A 21,025-nucleotide genomic window follows, 5' to 3' on the forward strand; every position below is an offset into this window, starting at 1 on the left:
CCTTTCCTTCTCCACAGCATGGGTGTCCTGTATTTCCAAACCTGACACAAGGTGGCGAATTGAAACTGACCACAGCACAGGCTAAGGGCACCACCAAGCAAAGCTCCTGGCACTGTGCACATTTCACGTTCACTCAATCCAGAGGCTGCACAAGCAACCCTGAGAGAGGCCACAGATGTGCACTGTTTCCCAATGACCCTTGGTTCTGCAACAGATAAATGGACAGGAAAGCCCAGGCGAACCTCGGGGAGGCAGTTCCTGAATTCCAAGTGGGGATCACGTGCCGAAGGCTCCTCTGGCTCATCGTCCAGGGACAGCGCATCCAAGTAGAGGTTCTCCCGGGCCGAGCACCTGTCTGACTCCTTCAGCTTGGACAAGGGCCGGTCTTCAAACGAGGTGGAGTCTGCATCAACACAGGGCCACACCCCCACCGGGCAGGGCACTCGGGGGCCTCCAGGGTGGGCAAAGGGGCGGATGTTGCCGTCTTTTTGATCACAGAGGAAACTGACACTTCTCTGGGGACTATTTTCTTTCTGCAACTTGAGAGTTTTAAAAATGAAAACAATTAGCCTCATTTTCCTGTCTGTTGCTCTCCTAAGACCACATCCCCTAAGTCTGGAATTACATATGGATTGTAAATTCTCTTGAAGTTCTGGACTTAATTTCAAAATGTAGCATATTACTAATGCTTTAAAAAAATCACAATTTTAGCAGGACCGGAAAATCTGCATTAGCCACACTCAAGTCAACTTCTTCTTATGAGAATACATATATTACCATATACAACTCTCAGTAGTGTGCTCTGGCAAATGATCCAATTTTTTAAATCTACATTGTTAAATGACATAGTTAGAAATCACTTTTGTAATTACTATCACAAGTGAAGGCATGCTCAATGGAATAGCATCAGTGATAGGCAACTTCTGAGGGCGAATTTGATTTTCCTAACTAGCCTCAAATCATTTGGAACAGATTCTACATATAGAATCACCTATATATATATATATATATATATATATAGAGAGAGAGAGAGAGAGAGAGAGAGAGAGAATCCTCTATATATAGATCACCTATGTGATCAAACTGGGTTATAATTATTTGCTGTCAAAAGCACCTCACACTTTACTTGAGGGGATTACAACTTAGCTATAAAGGCAATTAAAGATGACTGAGAAGAGAGCAAGAGCCACATATTGTGCAGCCATACTCTTTGGCCTGGCTTGGTAAACCAGAAACAGCAGGGGGACCCCTGGGAACACTTGGTGGAAGGAAGACCCGGTGTTTTGTGGCTTGCTGGTTTGCTAGGGGTCTCAGTTCAGTTGTCTCATCTATGAAATGGGGCCAGCACACCTCCTCCTGTGTTGAGGTGAGGGCCATGGAGGTCTAGCATTGCCTATTGACAGCACTAGAAGGAGAGTGGACAAGCCTTTCCAGAGTGGAGCCAGTGTTCAATCACAGGGACGGGAGGAAATGGGGTGCAGGGGAATGCTCCCCCTCAGGGAGCACCCCAAATGGATTGGTTCCCCTGGACTCTCTCGAGCTTTCCCCATTGCCTTCCTTTCAAAAAATAAGCAGAAGAAAGCAGAAAGCACGGCTGAGAGGCAAGGAACTTCCCACCTGCATGCCTTTATTGGGTAACACACTCACATGCTCCAGCACGCTGGCTGCTCTTTTGAACAAGCTAATTACCTGCATGACTAAAGTGACATTTGGATTTGACCTGAACTCATGGCAGAAGAAAGGTTTTCAGTCTTCAGTGCGGAGATGGTGCCACGAAGTTCTAAAACTCCCTTGGAAACATACTAGTTTTTAACAAAGCTTTTTTCACAAACTATACTTTTTTGTCCTAATTTGAGCCTTCATCCAAAAGTTGGCTATAGGGCCTCCCTGGTGGTGTAGCGGGTTGAGCGCTGTGCTGTGAAGCTGTCTGCAGCCTCTGCAGTACAGGTTCGATTCCCAGCCAGCCATGGAGAAACCCACATGGCGCAGCAGACCTCTCCTGCCTCGTCCGCTGCTCCCCTCAGCAGTGTCTTTGGTCCTTCTGCCTGTTCTGCTCCCCACTCTGTCTCTGGTGAATCCTCTCACCCTCCTGAGCCTCTGACCTGTACCTCAGTTCTTGTATAAATAAATAAATCTTAAAAAAAAAAAGTTGGCAATCATTGTGGCTTGTGGGTCATCAAGTATAAAGCCATGTGAAATAATGGGGACAGAAGACTTTTAGTCATTTTTATAATTTCTAAGATGGTAGAAGCAAAATATGAGTATTAGCTTCATTTTATGAGAAAAATGGAGCTTCCAGCAGCCAGAGTTTAAATGTTAGAGACGGAGGCAGGGTCACAGTTGTACAGTTGAATGAGGGAACAAGTACGCCCCTCTGGGGAACTCTGTGCCCCTGCCCTCTGTTCCTCTGTCCTGATGACACAGTTCCTCACAGTTCTCTTAAGATGCAAAATGCTTTCTTTCAAAAAATAAAAAAGGAAAGCCTTTCATTATATTCATCTAGTGCATGTCAGCACAATTTAATTTCAATACATGATCATCTCCAAGTTATTTTGGGCAAGGAATTAAAATGCAAGAATCACATTTGAAGCTGTAAATGTGCACCGAGGGTGTGAGTGAAGAGGGGGAAGGATGACTGCAGAGGGGAGCTATGAACAAGCAGGCTTGTGCTCAGTAAAGTGGGATTTCAAAAATAAACTCAGGAGCCAGGAGCAATGTGCACTAAAGCTGGTAAGTGTTAGGTTTCCTAAAAATGAACTGGAATAGTTTAAGCAGAAGGTATCTGCTATGGAGATGCCTCTGGGGTGTTGTAATAGAATATTGGGTCCTTAAAAGGATAGAGTTTCCTAGGAGAGTCACTTCAAACCAGGCATCAGCGCCTACTGTACTCAGAGTCCTATTGCAAATAGAAAATTTAAGAGATTTGCATTTTAAATAATACAGAAAAAAAGGTGACTTTGTGAACAGGATTTAGAAGAATGATCTTTCATGTTGTAAAGGTAACTGATTGAAGGAAGTTACTAGGAGAGTGAAATGACATGAGCTTTCCTTTAGCTCTTTAGTATAAGGACAAGTCCTATATCATCTGCCTGTTAACTGGAAACTTAATGATCTAGGGAGAAATGTGGTGTAACTGCTACTCCCCCTAAAATATGAATTGACACAAGAGATGCTGATAAGACCGATGATATTTGTTGTATGACCTTAACCACATTCCCATAGACATTCATCATATAAAATGTCTCATGTGGCACAGAAATTATGTGGGAACTTAATGATAGCCGACAAGTATGTACCATGTGTTCTGAAAATGGAAAATGGATTTAGTGTTACTTCTGTCACCATCTGTACTGGGTTATCCTATTCAAGGCTAGATGGCTTCCAAGCAGTCATGTATCTGAGCATATGCTGTGAAGGACCTACACCTATATTTCTTCTTATCTATGGAATGTGTAAAAGTTAAATGACAGAGCAAACCAATAGCCGATAAACAAATACAGTTTATATATACACTGCATTCAGTTTTTTCCTTTTTTTTTTACAGAGAATACCTGTAGCTGCTTTACCTGGTTTTCAGGAGTACTGAAATTTAGAAAGATTTATAGTCTGGACAGTGAGCTTTAAAAATCTTCTTTTAAAATGGCAAATATTTTTGAGAACAGGCTAGATTTATTTTTGAAAGCCACACTGCATATCTGAAACAATACGCACTGGCAACAAATCCTCTTCTAAACACAGCAAGTGAAACCATTGTGCAAAGTCTGTGGGATCCACAACACAGATTTCGGGAATACAGGACTGCCCCAAACCCGTGTGTTCCGAATCCAGGATGCTCAAAGATGTCAACCTTGGAGAGCGAACTTATCAAACTGTCAGCTTGATTGCTATATTGACAATTTAGAAATGGGTTCTGCTCCTGCCTACACTTATCTTTCTAAAATATAGTCTTAAAATGAGGTGTGTACTTATTCCTAAGACACCAGCTCTGTAGGCTGAATGTCATAGGATATCTTACTAATTTTAGAGAATATTCTCATTTCCAAAAGTAAAATAAAATCCTAAAAGACTTGCCTTACTTAAATCATGGTGTGGCTTTCCAAAAGGAAGCTATGACATCGACATTCTATGGCTGACGGGCAAAGGGACACCAGAAGGCCTATGTCAGGGGTGGTGATGGCCTTGCTGGAGGAACAAAGAAATGATCCTGGAGGGAAGACCAGGAAGGAACCTCCCTAGTAACAAGTTGCCTGGAGTGACTGTGAGTGGTCAGCCAAAACTGGATATGATCACTCTGGGAACACTTCATAAGAATACACGCTATTTTTACCCCCTAAAATTTCCACCCAACAACTGGTCCATTCATGAGAACACAGGCACACAGAAGATTTTTATCAAGCACTGCATTTTGAGGCCAAACAGGAAATGGCTAACTTTCCTCTGATAGAATTTGGGAAGTGTTGAAATGAACCATTTCAATGATCAATACAATGACTCAGTTGCATGAGGAATCAAACCTAAAAAGAACGCCAGCCCCTTTCTATTACCTGGGGTGCACTTTCTTCTTCTCAAGGTGTCTAAGTCAAAGGCTCTGGTCTTTTTTAATCACTTGGCTTATTCCTTCTCCCTTGTTGCCCAGCAATATGCTGAAACTAACCATTGCACCTGTATAAAACAGGCAGCATGTGTGGGGTAAGGGAGCACACTTTTCAAAAGGCTCCCATATAAATGCAGGCAGTGTGGGTATTTGTAATCATGAGGTTATTTTTCCTGAGTTCAGTTCCTTACTGATTAACACATTTCCTTGAGGCCTTGTGAATTTACAAATGTGACAAACTGAAAGAAATAGAAGGTACACTGTGTAAAATCCAGCCAAGGGATAATTCTAAAACTTCATTACTTTAATGTGAAAATCTAACTTGTGTATCACTCAGGCATGGCTGCAACTATGCAAACTGCCTGAAGCAGAGAATATGAGCAGCAGAAAAACGACTCCTGACCCACTTAAATACATGAGTTTGTGAATCATTTGTGTAGCTGAAGATGATGTATTACCAGCTACCTTCCCTGACTATGACCCTATCTGAGCACAGCTCAGCAATATCCACAGCAGGCGCTAAGAGCCTGACTTCAACTTAATTTAGCACTTTCTTTACTAATGGGCAGCAATACCACTCAAGTTAGAGCAGTCACTGTGACCAGATCTTTAGTGGCAAACTTGAAAATTAGTTTTTGGCAGAAATTACTTTATCAGACCTGAAATAACCTCGTCTTTCAAGTTTAGTCTTTAAGTTCCTCTTAAAATTTATTCATCACCCCTGCCTAAACACACATCACTCAAACATGAAAGTTATCTACAAACTTTGCAATGAAAAGACCTATGTAATAGTTTCTAGTATTAGAAATTCTTTAAAATTTCTTTCTTTTCTCTGAAGCCCATGGAACACACTGATGCAGTAAGGACCTCTGATCAGACTGATTTTCGGGTGAGTTTAGTCATCTCCACTCTTTGCACTGTTCTCTGGTAACTAGCAATGTCCTTACCTGCTCTATTTTCCACAAGAGTTCTTTCTTTTGCCGTTCCCACTCCTGCCGGTCCCTGTCCAGACGGTCGAGAAGTTCCACCTTCTCCCGGTTCCAATTCTTCTCGCTGTGGTGGATCTGCCAGCGCAAGTCCATGACCAGGCCGTGACTGTCAGCAAGGAGCTTCTGGTGGGTTTCTCTCTCCTTCTTAAATGCCCCCTTGCTATCCACAGAGCAGCCTTGCTCCCCCAAGTTCTTCTCAGTCTTCTCTTCTAGCTGTCAAGGGAGAAAGACTTAAGAGCTAGTCCTTGACAAGGCTTGCATTAGCAGGTGAAAAATTCTCACCATATTTACCTATTATCCTTGGAAACATGTTTAAATGAAGATTTGACTGACCCTATGGAAGAACAACTTTCATCTTTATGAAAATCCTAGTATGGACATTTGACAGAGTTACACAGAATATTATGCCATGAGTGCACTTAGTGGGCATGGGAGTAGCCTGCTTTTCAGCTCCACTGTCCTAGCCTGAATCACACCACCAGTTGCATGACCTTCTTCAGAGCTCCTTCAGGACAGGTGCAGTGATGGAACTTAGCAATTTACAAAAAATATTTGCAAAACACCCAGGGGGTTAAATATCAAAACAACTAAGCAAAAAATTCTCATCTAGGTTTATCATATTAAAACTGCTAAAAACCAAAGAGAAACCCATAGGAGCAGACAGAGAAAAAAGACACTAAGTGCAGAGTTAACAATGACAGCAGACTTCTCACAACTATGCAAGTTGAGGGACAATGGAAGGTGGCTTTGAAGGACTGAAAGGGGGAAATGTCAACCTTGTTAGAATTCTATACTCAGTAACAATATTTTTCAAAAATAAAGGAAAAGTGCTTTTTAAACAAATGAAAATTAAATCACTGCTGGCAGACCTGCACTTTGAGAAATGATAGAGGACGTTCTCAGGTAGAAGGGCTGTGATACTAGCAGACTTCTATTTACAAAAAGAAAAATACAGTAGTAAAGAATACTGGAAATGGTATCACTTCTCCTATATTAATTGTTTTAAAATATCACTGAGTGTCTAAAGTGAAAATAGTGACAGCATGTTACGTGTTTATAGAGCATAAAGAAGAAAACTGTTTGACAGCAATAGTATAGCGAATGGGAGGAAGGAATTGGGGAACTACTGTCATTGCAGAATATGATAAATTTTAGTGAAAGACCAGTGAACATAAAAGCTATACCTTTTCTTATCTAATTCAGCAGGTCACTGAGTTCAAATCATGACACATGCTAATCTATTCAATTATAATGGTTTCTAATCTAGTCTCTACCTTGAAATCAGAATGAACATTCTCGAAAGCAAATCAGAAAGTTTTACTTGCTTGATAAATCCAGATGAAGATTTCAAGTCTTTGAGCATTTTTCCCTCATAGTTAAGTAGGTGTAGCTTCTCAGACTGACTTGCTCTTTTCTTCATAATGTTCCTTTTTGTTTGTTTATTTTGAAATGTCCTTCTCTTCTTCTCCATATACCCATCCCAATCACCCTCTAAGATTCACGCTAAACAGGAATTTCAAAAACAACCCTTCTGAATCCTTGAGCTGAGGAACAAGCCTTCATTTTCTGACAGAAGGTCTGGCAGGCATGTCTCACACTATTGTAAATTACAGTTGACCCCTAAACAAAGGGGGCATAGGGAACTGACCCCCATGCAGTTGAAATTCCCTGCATAAATTCTGACTTCCCCAAACTTAGCTACCATGAGTCTGCTGTTGACTGGAAGCTTTATTGATAATAAAGTCAATTAAAACATATTTTGTATGTTATCCCTATGATACATTCTTACCGTAAAGTAAGCTAAAAAAAAGGAAAAGGTATTAAAAATAGTGAGAAAAATGCATCTGTAGTACTGTGTTTATCAATACCCTAGTTTATGTAGCCTGTTTACAAGAAATTTGTGTACAAGTGGCCCCATGAGGTCTGAACCTGTGTTGTCCCAAGGTCAACTGTATAGCGTGTTTCCGGCCTCCTACTATACTCAAAACCCCTTTAGGAAAGATCTTATTTAAAAACAAAAAGATATCTGTTGTTTGATCCTTCATATTTAGAACAAGATCTGACTTGGGAATCAACTGAAAGAACACAGATTTGGGAATTGATAAAACATCGATTCCCCTGAGAAAATATTCAACCTTTGCTAGAATTTAACTGTTTTGCATTTAAATAAAAGAGGGCAAAGTTGAGACTATTATAGATGAACTAGCATCAGCCTACACTCATTGTTTTCTGAGCTGCAAAGATTTAACAAACCTCTTTGGGAAGGAGATGCATTTTTACCTATTACCACCTAGCCTCTAGGTGTGAAGTCCTAGCTTTATTTCTTGCTGCCTAGTGATTCCCTGAGGCTTCTTTTTTTTGTTTTTGTAGCAAATGTGTGGGTGGATACCAGGTTTCTCTAAAACAACGGAATGTTTTGAAATTGGCTTACATCAAAGATGCCTCCCTTCTTTAGAGTCTGAAAATATTTAGCTTTCCCCCCATAAACAAGTTTTTAAATAGGTTTAGAGGCAGCTCATCAGAAAATGTTCTTACTCATCCCTCCTCCACTGCTGACTCTTCAGGCTGTGTATGGCACCCAGATAAACAGAGCACCTCCTAACAGGGGCTGGCAGGCTGCATAACTGGGTCAGTGCCTCTGTCCTCTGATGGGCCTGGTGGTGCTTGCTTTGCTATGCCTTTGCTATGCTGTAGCTCTGCTTTATCAGGGCTGAGAGCCTGGCACCACAGTTCACGGGGCCAGCTGGCAAAGCAAGTGAACTTGTGGGAAATGAGAGAACAGGGAGCTGTTTTCCTTTGACAAGACAGATCCTTTCATCTTTTATCAAGGCCATTTGGAATATATCTCCTTCCTGGGCACATTTTTCTTTGGTAACCCAACCAATTCATATAAAATTGTAATTACTTTATGGTTTGCCCGGAAAGAAGGCCTAGGAAATAGACTGGCAAAGATGCATAGGCCTTTCCTTCCTGGTCACCATCAGGGACCAGAAGAAACCTGGAGTAAGGTTCTGAGCAAGCAGACAGGGTCATCCCTGCTTTTAAGACTGTCCAGGGAGAAAATACTGAGAAAAAACCCACTTCTTTAAATTTGATTGTCAACCACGGCTGTGGTCTAAGATATCCAAAGACACTGCTCTGCTGAGAGCAGGGAGGCAGGAAACCTGCTCTGCTCTCCACTCCAGCACAGAAGGCTCTGTGATCTCCTGGGCCTCATTTCAGTGTAAATAAGGATGAAGAGAATGATTAAACTTCGAGGGCATGCGAGGTCTATGAGCTCTTTCTGCTATTATGAGAATGCTAAGAAAGCATGCATTTACCTTTTTTCAGAGAAAACTAAAGCACAATCTGCTTTTTCCTTGCTCCTGTCTGAATTATGTCCACACATTCTGATCATCCTTCATGCTGGGCTACCCGATGGGGCTATAAACAGCCTTGTTCCGTGCAGAATGGGAGGATAAGTGCCACTTAAAATTGGAGGCCGTGTTTCATACTTGGGAGAAGACAACCAGAGAGGTCTTCCCAGAGGGCTGGGAAAGACCGGGAACTTTAATAAGCGAACCCAGGCAGCAGCTCTGGCATGCTCCTCTGGTGCCTCTTCACTTGGAAGAGGGTCACAGTGGCTGAGTCACAAGGTCACTTCCCTCCTTGTCCCTGACAACAAACAGAGGGCAGCGGGCCTGCAGGGCGCGTACCTGCTCCAGACGGCACCTGAGCGCCGCCCACTCCACGTCCCAGGCAGCCTTGTCACTGGCATACTGCTGCTGCAGCCGCAGCCTGGAGCGCTCGTCCTCCCGCAGCTCGGTGCGCAGGTCCTCCAGCAGGGTCTTGAGGGCGCCGAACAGCTGCTGGTTTTCCACCACCTGTGGGGACATGGGAGTCGGCGCTGGCACCTCCTGCAAGGGTCAGAAGAAGACAGTAGCCTGGCAATCAAGATGATGCGGGGCCGTTTTCAGTGTGCCACGGGAGATAGGCGCAAAGCAGCTGGGAAGGCTGGGTGGGTGATACCCAAGTGGGTTCCCGTGTCTGCCACTGGCTGTGGGGGTCGAGACTGGTAGGGTTTGCCTAGAGGAATAGGAGGGAGGCTGGAACTCAGGATGGCACTATGAGCACCTAAGTCACAACGGGCCCTGGGCCCAAGTCGCAGAAGGGAGGGGACCGTAGGCATCCACTGGAAACTCTGGAAGACATGCTGTGTGAGCTCAGAGATGGCCCCTCTGGCTGGGGGCACAGATATAACAAGACATACACTTCACGTGTGCATGCTGTCATCTGAGCGTCAGCTTTTGAACCAGATGATGTTATAAAAACTTTGTGACTCTTAAAAACTTAGGATGATGAGATTCTGGCTTGTAGTCACTAAGAGATCATATATATGAAAAACATGGCCACAGTGGGGAGGGACAACGGTAATTTTGAGATTTAATAATTAAAGCTAAAGATAAAAACCCAATCATGAAGGTTTACTCATGGTCCCCCAAGACAGAATCAATGTCCCAAGCCCCACTGTAAGTGTTGGGAGGAACAAAGACTGACCTATTGTGCCAGTGTTTTGCATAGTACTTGGCTCATGTAAAGCATGTGAATAGGCCTGATAAATGCAAGTAGATTTTTACTAGTGATCTGCTTACACCTAACTTTATATTTTTTTAAACCTGTCCAGCCCATGTATTTCAAAACCACAACTGCTATTTTCATTGCACACGGGTGTTATATCAGAAAGGTATGTTTAAATGAATATACACATGGAATCAATTATGGTACCTAGATAATAAAAGCTGATAATCCCATTTCTCCCAATTAGAGAGAAAGGAGGGATTAAAAACTCGGTCTTGCTGGATGCAGATCTTTCTACTCTGTCGGGACAGAGACACTGATCTCTGATGGAACCTCCACTTGGTGGACCTCCAGGTCAGGGCAGCAAGGTGAGTGCTGGGGCTCCCCACTGGAGCTCTGCAAGTACATGAACCCTCTCTCTTTTATCTGAACTCAGTCCTGCTTCCAGAGCCATCTAGTCAGTCCAGCAAACACACAAGTGCACATACAAAAACATATGGGAAGAATTAATCATATGGGAAGAATTTTACATATTTGGGTTAAAATAAAGTTAAATTAAAAAAGAGAAATACCTTAACATAAGCAGAGTACTGAAAATTCCATAATCTTTCCATAATATAGCTAAAGTTATATTAGACAGAGTAGACTTTTGGTGGCATAGAAAGACCTTCAGGGGTACTTGTTGCTCCTTGATTTTTCTCTCCCTGAATGCCAGTATTCACTTGAATAATTCTGAGATGAAAAGCACTAAGAGTATGAATTATCCCTGATTTAGGATGGCTCAACTTTGATTTTTCAACTCAAAAGCAAAAGCAATATGCATTCAGAGGAAACCATACTTCAAAGCCTGAATTTTGATCTTTCTACAGGTTGGTTAATGTATTTAATATATTACGTGAGGTATTCAGCATTCTGGTGAGATGATTTTGCCCAATTGTAGGCTAATATAAAGTGGCCTGAGCATATTTAAGGTAGCCAAGGCTAAGTTATGATGTTTGGCAAGTTATGTGTATTAAAATACTTGTACTTACTTTATGTTTAACTTTGATAGGCTTATTTGATAGGTTTGATAGGCTTATAACCCATCAGAAAATGAAGAAGATCTGTACAATTCAGTTAACAATTGAAAAATCCAATAGAGAAACTTTGAGTAGTTCCACAATTCTTTTTCAGCTATCTGAATGTAAATCTGAATTTAATTACCAATGTACTCAGAGATGTTCATGAAATGTGTGAAATTGTAGTAAATACATGTTTTGTAAAACAAAACCAAAAGTATTTAAAAATTATACACATGCAAATGAATGAGAGGAGGTGCTATAACAATCTTTTCAGAAATACATATCTTCATAAATGTTGTTTTTTTCATCTTTGGATTTGAAATTTAAAAATTTTTACAAAAAACTATCAAAAATAACAAATGAATATAGTAAAATGGCAGGATACAAAATCAATACACAAAAATCAGTGGCATTTCTATGTACAAACAATGTATCAGAAGAAAGGGAAATACAGAATATAATCCCATTTACAATCACACCAAAAAGAATGAAATATCTGAGTAACAAAGGAGGTAAAGGACCTATAAATTGAAAATTATAAAATCCTGTTAAAGGAGATAAAAGACATAAAGAAATGAAAAGATATCCATGCTCATGGATTAAAAGAGTTAAAATCATTAAAATGGCCACATTACATAAAGCAATTTACAAACTCAATACAGTTATTATCAAAATAGCAATGACTTTATTCAAGTAAATAGAACAAGTAATCACAAAATTTATTTTGTGATTAAAGAATCACAAACGTCTTTTAGATAGCTTTAGATTTCTTTAGGTAGCTACCTAAAGAAATCCTGACAGATAGGTTTCTTTAGATAGCTAAAGAAATCCTGAGAGAAAAAAATAAAAATGGAGATATCACCCTTCTTGACTTCAAACTATATTTCACAGCAATAGTAATCAAAATAGTGTGGTACTGGAACAAAAACAGAAACTCAGACCAATGGAATAGATTTGAAAGCCCAATGCCAAACCCATCAAATACGGACAGTTAATCTTTGACAAAGGTACTATGGCCATGCAAGGGAGAAAAGGTAGCCTCTTTAGTAAATGGTATTGGGCAACATGGACAGTAACCTGCAAAAAACTGAAACAAACACATCACCTAAAGCAAAGAAAGTGAAGGAAAAGATAAATAAGTGGGACTACATCAAATTAAAGAGTTTCTGTACAGCAAAAAGACATTAATCAAAACAAAGAGACACCTCATTGATTGGGAGAAAATTTTTGCACTCCATACAAGGGACTGATCACAAAGACCTACAAAAAACTCACACGACTCAACAAAAACAAAGTAAACAATCCAGTCAAAAAATGGGCAGAAGAACTTAAAAGACACTTCTCCAAAGACGAAATGCAAATGGCCAACGGGCATATGAAAAAATGTTCAACATCCCTCATAATCAGGGAAATAAAAATTAAAACCACAATGAGATACCACTTAATACTAGTTAAGAATGGCACATATTAAAAAAATAGCAACTACAAATGTTGGCGAGGATGTGGTGAAAAAGGAACTCTTCTACACTGCTAGTGGGAATGCAAACTGGTCTAACCACTATGGAAAGCTGTATGGAGGTTCTTCAGTCTGCTAAAAATGGAGCTACCATAAGACCCAGCAATTCCACTCCTAGAGATCTACCCAAAGGACACAAAAACATTAATTCAAAAGAATAAATGCACCCCTATGTTTACTGCAGCAATATTTATAATAGGTAAGCTATGGAAACAACCCAAATGCCCAAAAATAGATGGGTGGATCAAGAAGATGTGGTATATATACACAATGGAATATTATTCAGCAATCAAAAAAGATAAACTAATGAGATTTGCAGTAACATGGATGGAGCTTGAAGGAATTACGCTCAGTGAAAATAAGTCAGAAGGAAAAGGAAAAATACCAGATGGTTTCACTTATAGGAGGAATATAGGGGGTCAAGGGGAAAACATAACAACATAAAAACCAACACAACACAACAAAACAAAAATAAACGACAGCTATAAATCAGAAACATTCTGCAGGGGAAGGGGAGGGAAAGGGATCAAAATAAGGGCAGGAAGAACACAAAGCACTATGGTGATGATGCATGGGTGAACTGGTTGGTGGTGGGAATTCTATGGGGACTACACCTGAGAGAAGAAAGCAAAAACTGTAAGAAAAAAAAATAGATTAAAAAAAAAACCTGAAACAAGACCCATATTTAACTCCATACACAAAAATCAAATCAAAATTGATAAAAGATCTGGATATAAAAACTGAAACCATAAGGTACTTGAAAGAAAACATAGGGGACTCTCTATAAGATATCAACCCCAACAGCAAGGGAAACAAAAGTAAAAATAAACCACAAAGCTTTTGTAATTCAAAAGATACCATCACAAGAACAAAAAGGCAACCTACAGATTGGGAAAAAATATTTTCACATCATACACAAGAAAAGAGGATAATTTCCAAAATATACAAAGTTCTTATACAATCCAACAACAATTAAAAAAAAAACAAACAAGCCAATCAAAAAATGGGCAAAGGAGCAAAGTAGACATTTCTCTAAAAAAGACAGTCAGATGGCCTACAGACATATGAAAAATTGTTCAACATCACTGATTATAAGGGAAATGCAAATCAAAACCACAATAACACACCACCTCACCCCTGTGAGAATGGCCCATATAAAAAAGAATGGAATCAACATATGTTGGTGAGGCTGTGATGAAAAATGAATCTCATTCACTGCTGGGTACAGCCCCTGTGGAAAATGATAGAGATTTTTTTTAAAGAAAATAAAAATGCAAATTCCATATGGCCTGGCAATACCTCCATTAGGTATTTATTCAAATAATATGAAAACTCTAATATGAAAAGATTTATCTGTACCTATATACATAGCAGCACAATATCCGGTCATGGAAACAACTCAAGTGCCCTTCAACAGAAGAATGGAAAAAGAAATTGTGGACTTTATACTCAGTAAACTACCAGACAGCTATGAAAAAAAGATGAAATTTGGTACAAAATGGATGGATCTCAAGGTGATTATGTTAAGTGAAATAAATTAAAAAGTGAAAGATATCCAATGGTTTCACTCCTTTATGGAATACAAATAACCAAAAATCATACACAGGAAAATACAGTAGGAATAAATCTTAAATTCAGTGAAAGAATCTGATGGTTCTCAGGGGGACCAGGGAAGAGGCAGGAGGGGATAGAGGAGGGAGATAGATGAGGTATTAGCATGGATGATTTTGGCGAAGGTGATTTGGAACATGTGTACATATGGAAGAGCAAGACATTAACCCCCAGAATTAAAAAAAATTAAATTAAAAAAAAATCACAGTTTTTGGAGTCAATGTACTTCAAGCACAAAATAACAATTTTGATCCAGTTTTTGGGAGTCACCTAATTTTCACTGAATGAAAGCAGAAAACCATATAATAAATTCCTATATGGAACCAATTGCTTCTTATTGCATGTGACCACCTTGGAGGGCTCCTTAGCCCTATACCAAACAGCTCTGTTAACATTGGCAGCAGAACTTTGTATTCCTTAAAAGCTGGGGTTCACATGACAGTCTTATTGTCAATTGAAAATTTGATTCCTCCAGAAGTATTTTTTTGTCATCAATTGATATTAGATGAAATCAACTTAAGCCTTATTGTTTTCTGTACGTAGGATTACCATAACATCACATTACAGCAGCTTAATATTAATCATCATGGAATGAGCTCAAAAATTGTTTTGGGATGAAAATGGCCAAAGGGAACTTTATTGGTACCTGATGAGTTTTCACATACGAAAAACCCCAGTAATGATAACTAACATTAATCATTCACCTACATGACCTTGTTTGCATTTCACATCAGGCCTGAGTGAGTAGTCATGTCCCCCAAATTCCAGAGGAGGAACAGCATTGTGAAGCAGCTGTTGAGCCACGAGGTCTTGCTGCTGGAAGCACAGGCCAGAACAGCAAGCCAGTGGCCCCTCCCATGGCCTGGGAAGCCCAGTCAGGAGGCTGGGATACTGATAGACTCTGATACTGTTTTCTTTTCTTTACACTTTGCTTAGAGAACTTAAACTTTCTATTTCTCTAAAGAAATCTAGAGAAATATTTTTAGGCAAGAAGGATACTATAAAATCATTTCTTTTCTAGAAAAAAAATGCCAAATGATCCTTATGTGCAAGAATCTTAGACTTCCGCAATTTGTTCTCTGCAGCGACATGATGCCCTTGAGTTCGTGGAACTGATTTTATATGTTTGTGTCTATGATTGATAACATGGAGATATTGAGAATATACTGAACATATTGAGAAAAAAAGATGGCCAATATTCTCTTTAATGTATAGATACTATTTAATGTTTCAAAGGACTGCAAGTTCTTTGTTATTAAGCTGAGATTTTGCTGGTTATTTTGTTTAAAGATGTTGAATGCTTTTGCTGTTACTCTTTTTTCTTTAAAAAGAGTTCTGATTTTTTTTTTAAACATTTTTTTTTTTGAGGCATGTTTTATTTATTTATCTATTGGTTTGTTTGTTTGTTTTCTTTACACATGCACTGGGCACAGTCAGAATCACGGGAGGGTGAGAGAATTCACCAGAGCCAGAGCAGGGAGCAGAGCAGGCAGAAGGACCGAAGTACACTGCTGAGGGGAGCAGCGGGCGGCAGGAGAGGTCTGCACACCATGTGGGACCCTCCTCCGGTGGCCTGGGAGCAGCCGGGGATCGAACCGGCGCCGCAGAGACCGCGGGCAGCTTCGCAACCCAGCGCTCAACCGCTGTGCCACCGGGGAGGCCCAAGAGTTCTGATATTTTAAAAATTCTTTTGAATTATTGTATTTCACTAATGTTGGAGCCTATTTTTAATGAAATGTAACTAACAAGACAAAATTACTTGGTTCCTGTTCCTGTAAAGCTTGTTTGGGAAATGGATTGGGAAATTCATAAAATTTTTTAAAAAAATTATTTTTGTGTACCACATCTTCTTGATCCAGTCATCTATTTTTTGGCATTTGAATTGTTTCCATAACTTACCTATTGTAAATAGTGCTGCTATAAACATAGCGGTGCAGGTGCTCTTCTGAATTAATTGCTGGTATATATACACAATGGAATATTACGCCACAATCAAAAAGATAAACTTATGCAATTTGCAGCAACATGGATGGAGCTGGAAGGGATCATGCTCAGTGAAATAAGCCAGAAAGAAAAGGAAAAATACCGGATGGTCTCACTCATAGCAGGAATTTAGAAAACCTAAATAAGGGACCAGGAAAAAGACTAATTATAATAAAGTGAAAATAAAAATCAACAAGCAACTATAAACCAGAGACACACTATGGGGGTGGGGAGAGGAGGGATTAGGGTCAAAATTAGGGGGGTGGGAATTGTATAGGAACTGTAACCAAAATGAAAATGCATACATTGTGCAAAAATGAAAAATGATGTAAAAATACATTAAAAAAATTTAAAAACCAAAAAAAAATTATTTTTGTGTAGAAGAATTGGGGTGTAGGCCAGAGGTGCAGGGGGTAAGAGGATTTACCAGAGACAGAGTGGGGAGCAGAACAGGTAGACTGACTGAAATACACTGCTGAGGGGAGCAGTGGGTGAGACAGGAGAGGTCTGCTGTGCCATGTGGGTTAGCTCCCTGGCTGGGGATCGAACTCAGGCTACTGGGGAGATAGCGCAGAGTCTTAACCCCTATGCCACCAGGGAGGCCATGGATTGGGACTTTTCAATGAGCAGAAACAAACAAGAAAAAACAAACCAAAAAAATAATTAGAGAATGAGCACTTCAAAAATTTTGCATCGGGACACTTGGGAGGCAAAGTTTTGTTGAAACTCATCTCTATGAAACTAATTCCATTCCTATGTTAAAGGAAATAACACTGAGTCATCCTGAAAGAATGCCTAAAACTTATTTCTCTTTTTCTTCCTGTCATGGCCCTTGCTGAGCTATGTTTAGAGTAAAAAGATAGCTCAAATCAAGTCGAGAACTGAATGAAGACAATTTGGAGGTCTTCAGTTGAAAGTTTTGGATACTGAGTTTTCTGAACCTTCTGTGCCAGTGGCCGAGCTATGCAAACTTCAGTCACAATTTGTTAAGCATAGGTCAATTTCAACTAAAAACTTTTCAATCTCTTCAGAGATCAGCAATTGATTTTCTTGAAAAGAAGCAGGATAAATCGGCTCCACTATTGCCTTCTCCTCTAAGAGCATTTCAGTTCTTCCCAGCTCATCTCTCTTGGGAAAGAATCAAACTAATTCCAAAACTGGGATCCAGAGCTTGACTCTGCTGTAAAGTGTAAAACTTCATAACAGGTCCAAGGTTGGGCTTCAACCAATAGGACTGCTACTCAAGTACACAATAAATTTATTAACTGAATGTGAAATGTTTATGGAAAAGGTAAAATAACAAGGCATTTGTGATGCAATACCAGCTCCTTTACAAAATCAGTCTTGCCGAAGATTTCTAAAGCATGTGCATCAGAACTCTGTTAAAGACTTACACGACCATCAATTACTTTGATTACATTAGAGCAAATTAACTTTGGAGATGGGTATAATCTAAAGTTGGAATAGATATACTGACCCCTAAGATGTCATAACACAGAGGTGATGGCCTCTACCTCCTATTCATTTAGACTATTTGACATACACAGGGAGTTTGGGAGTGTAGTGGTAGTTCCCCAGCATTGTTCTTATTGAACAAATGTGGAGAGGGGGACCTCATGCTCAATCAATAAAAGTAACTCTTCTACTGGTGGTCATCCCAAGACAGTCCTTCACTGTGAGATTAGCCAGAAAGGATGCATATGCATATCCAGCAACATTTTTATAAATAAGCCACATCATTCTTACCTTCCTTGATACATTCACATTAATTTTAATATTCTTTTCTAAAACCTTTATCTCCTAGCTCTCACAGACAAAAGAGAACAAGTTGCTGAAGGCTGAATGTGAAAATATAAACTTACAGAGATGATAGCTTCATGTATGTACAAGAAATCATTTGTCCTCTGAACTTACGCCAGCTGACCTGGGCCATGAGGACTCTGCCTAGGGACTCCCTATTGTGTGGAAGAAGTAATGGGCATATATTTAACAAATTATAAAAGCAGTTATCAGTCACAGTCTTCAAGAAACCATGGCAGTTCTGATGAGAATCAAGAAAGAATTCACTGATTAGCCAGGTATAGAGCTTGTTATGTACTTTGAAAGGTATTTCTCAAACTGAGATCACAGTTAACTCTGGGACTGGGTGGAGACAGTCCCTTCCTTTAGTAGTTGTGAATTTTATTTACCTCCTGTAGGTGCTATTTTCTTTTTTTTTTTTAATTAAAAAATGTATTTGCTTAGAAGCACACAGAATGTCAACAAAACATCTGCAAATTCTTTTTTTTTCCCAATTAACAGAACAATTATTTCCTATAAACTGCATCAGAGACCACTGAAGATGAAAAAATGCCATCCCCACATACATTTGTGCTGTGCACAAATAAGAATGTGTTTTAAATTTTCATGCCAATTTATAACCCCCATACTGCACCATGCAAGCTAAGTGGCTACTGAAAATACCACCAGGACAAGGCTGTCTAAAGACATTCAGCTGGGTGTTAACTATACCAAAAAGGACACCACACAGTTTAAAAACAAATCTTAACACAGAGCCTTATGTATCAATACTTTTCTTTAAAGGAGTGAGTGATGTACAGGGTGGGTAAATGCTTCATAGACAAGGAAAAACTGATCTAGAACCAACTTATTCATTATCAGTTTCTTCATCCTGACCCTCCTCCTTCCCTCCTCTTCCACGCTTTCTTCAGCCTTGATGACCCCCTTCTGTGGCCGCATCAGGTTTTCCTTTTGCTCAATCTGCAGCAATATCCTCTTTGTATTTTTCCTTTGTCTTATAAGGCTGCTTGCCACCTGAGCAGTGTGATTCCACATGTCTCCCTTTTTCTTTGCAACATCATCAATGGAGAGAACGGAAAGTCCTCCTTTAATTTTGGGGTGATACTCAGAATATAACAAGAAAAAGGCTGAAGGAGGTCTCTTGGGTGCATTGGGATCCTTGAACTTCTTTTTTGTTTCCCCTTTAGGGGTGACTTAAGTTTTCATTTCTCTTTTATAATGGGCCTTGTTTGCCTTTGTCATGTCTTCAGACTTCCCTTTCTCTTTAGCAGACTGATCTTCCACATCTCTGAGCACCTCTTAGAAAGTTCTGAGAAGCTGACTGAAGCATCTGGGTGATTCTTCTTGTGTTCCTCCCAGCCAGTTTGCACCAAAGACGCATATGATGCCATTTTGCTTCTCAGTTAGTCAGGCTCTCCTTTGCCATTTCCTCAGCGAGGCCCAGAGCCGCCCGGCTGCCCACCTCTCACTTGCCTTGAACCTTCTCCATGGAGCTCAACCTCCTGCGGTGGCTGCAGCGGGTAGCCAGCTGTAGCCCTGCAAGCTCTCTGCTCTGTAGCATTCAGGTGCTAGCTGTTTTCAGTGATAGATCCAAGCAAACAAAAACACACAGCAAAAGTAAAATATTTATCATCATAAGCGCTGGTCTGATTCCTTTATATAGAATAACACATCTCGTAGGTACAGATGTAAAGTCACGGTGCCTGAAGAATAAACTGTGGCAGGACATATAAAAGCTAACTACCCCAAAGAGGAGAGCTTTCTTATTTACAAAAAAGAAGAGTCACGTCAGTTTCTGGTTTTGATATGCAGGCCTTACTTTGCAGAAGTACTTTTTCTTGAAATGTCTGCATTTTGGACAAAGCAGAAAGGTGACCCGGCAGAAAGTGAGGCTGTGGGGCAAAGCTCAGGGAGCCAATGCACTCTGTGTACGGGAAAAAGTTTGCCTTTCCTTAGAGGAGCCCTTCAGGCCTGAAGCTTCAGATAAGTCCTGGATGGGTGATGAAAGCCCAGGGGATCAGCTTCTACTCAGTCCTAAAACTGGACCCTGGGTCAGCCTCTGCAGCAAGCAGCTGAAGTGGAAGACTTGGAGGCTAATATGAAACATAATTTCATTAGACCTTACTCTGAATTTTATATTTGGCTCTTCATATTTACACTTAGATGAGTATTACATTACACACCTGAATAAAAACATGACTTCTCTTTTACTACAACAATCCAATTCTGAGAAGACTAGCTGTCAGAACCACCTGGCCATAATTCTAGTGCTGTCAATCACCTGTGTAGAAAAGCTTGGTTTCAGGAATGACTAATAAGTACAGATGCCTACACAGCCTTAGGAGTGCTGGCTAGAAGCTCTAGGCCACAGAGCATCTTGGGATTCTATGAGGACTACCCAACATGCTCTCACCTATTTCCACTCTTGCTCTTCCAGAAGGCGGAGCAGACAAAGTGCTTACTGTCGTGAGACCAAGCAGGTCACTGCCACTAGATCATGTAACTAAAGATCTGCCTGCAGCCAGACTTTTGGAAAGCCAAACATTTTCTAACCTGATGATTTTTTCATAAACTTTTTCCAAGGTTGACTTTGTACATGTAACTATTTTATACCTCTTGCACATGATAAATGTTGCCATTAACTGTCTTCTGCTGTGAGAATGTTCATAGGATACAAAACAAAGATTAAGGCCTGGGAAAAGTTGCTATTCTCAAATTTATCCTTGAGAAGGAGGCCTGGCCATATTTCTCATATTGCTTATCACCTTGGGAGGTCCTCAGGGTTTCTGAAAAGGTCTGCCTCTCTGGACGCGTGTCCTGGCTCTTGCGTCCAGGCTGCCTGACTACGCCCATGCCCTGGGAGGGCCGCCACCCGAGTGAGACGATCCTTCCCAGGGGAGCAGCTGTCGTTACA

At 40.3% G+C, this 21,025-nt stretch overlaps 1 protein-coding gene across 1 annotated transcript in view; it reads right to left on the bottom strand.

Moving 5' to 3' along the window:
• MTCL1 (microtubule crosslinking factor 1) overlaps nt 1–21,025 on the bottom strand; it is a gene marked incomplete at both ends in the record, with an annotated part of 125,344 nt that overhangs the window by 11,816 nt on the left and 92,503 nt on the right. Inside the window, 3 exons of the mRNA XM_084252675.1 lie at nt 243–539; nt 5,542–5,796; nt 9,279–9,479. Of these exons, the coding sequence (XP_084108801.1) occupies nt 243–539; nt 5,542–5,796; nt 9,279–9,479 (753 nt within the window). The remainder of the gene's footprint in view (nt 1–242; nt 540–5,541; nt 5,797–9,278; nt 9,480–21,025) is intronic.

Source organism: Talpa europaea, assembly GCF_964194135.1.
Source record: "Talpa europaea genome assembly, chromosome: 13".
In the NCBI taxonomy this organism is placed as follows: Eukaryota; Metazoa; Chordata; class Mammalia; order Eulipotyphla; family Talpidae; genus Talpa; species Talpa europaea.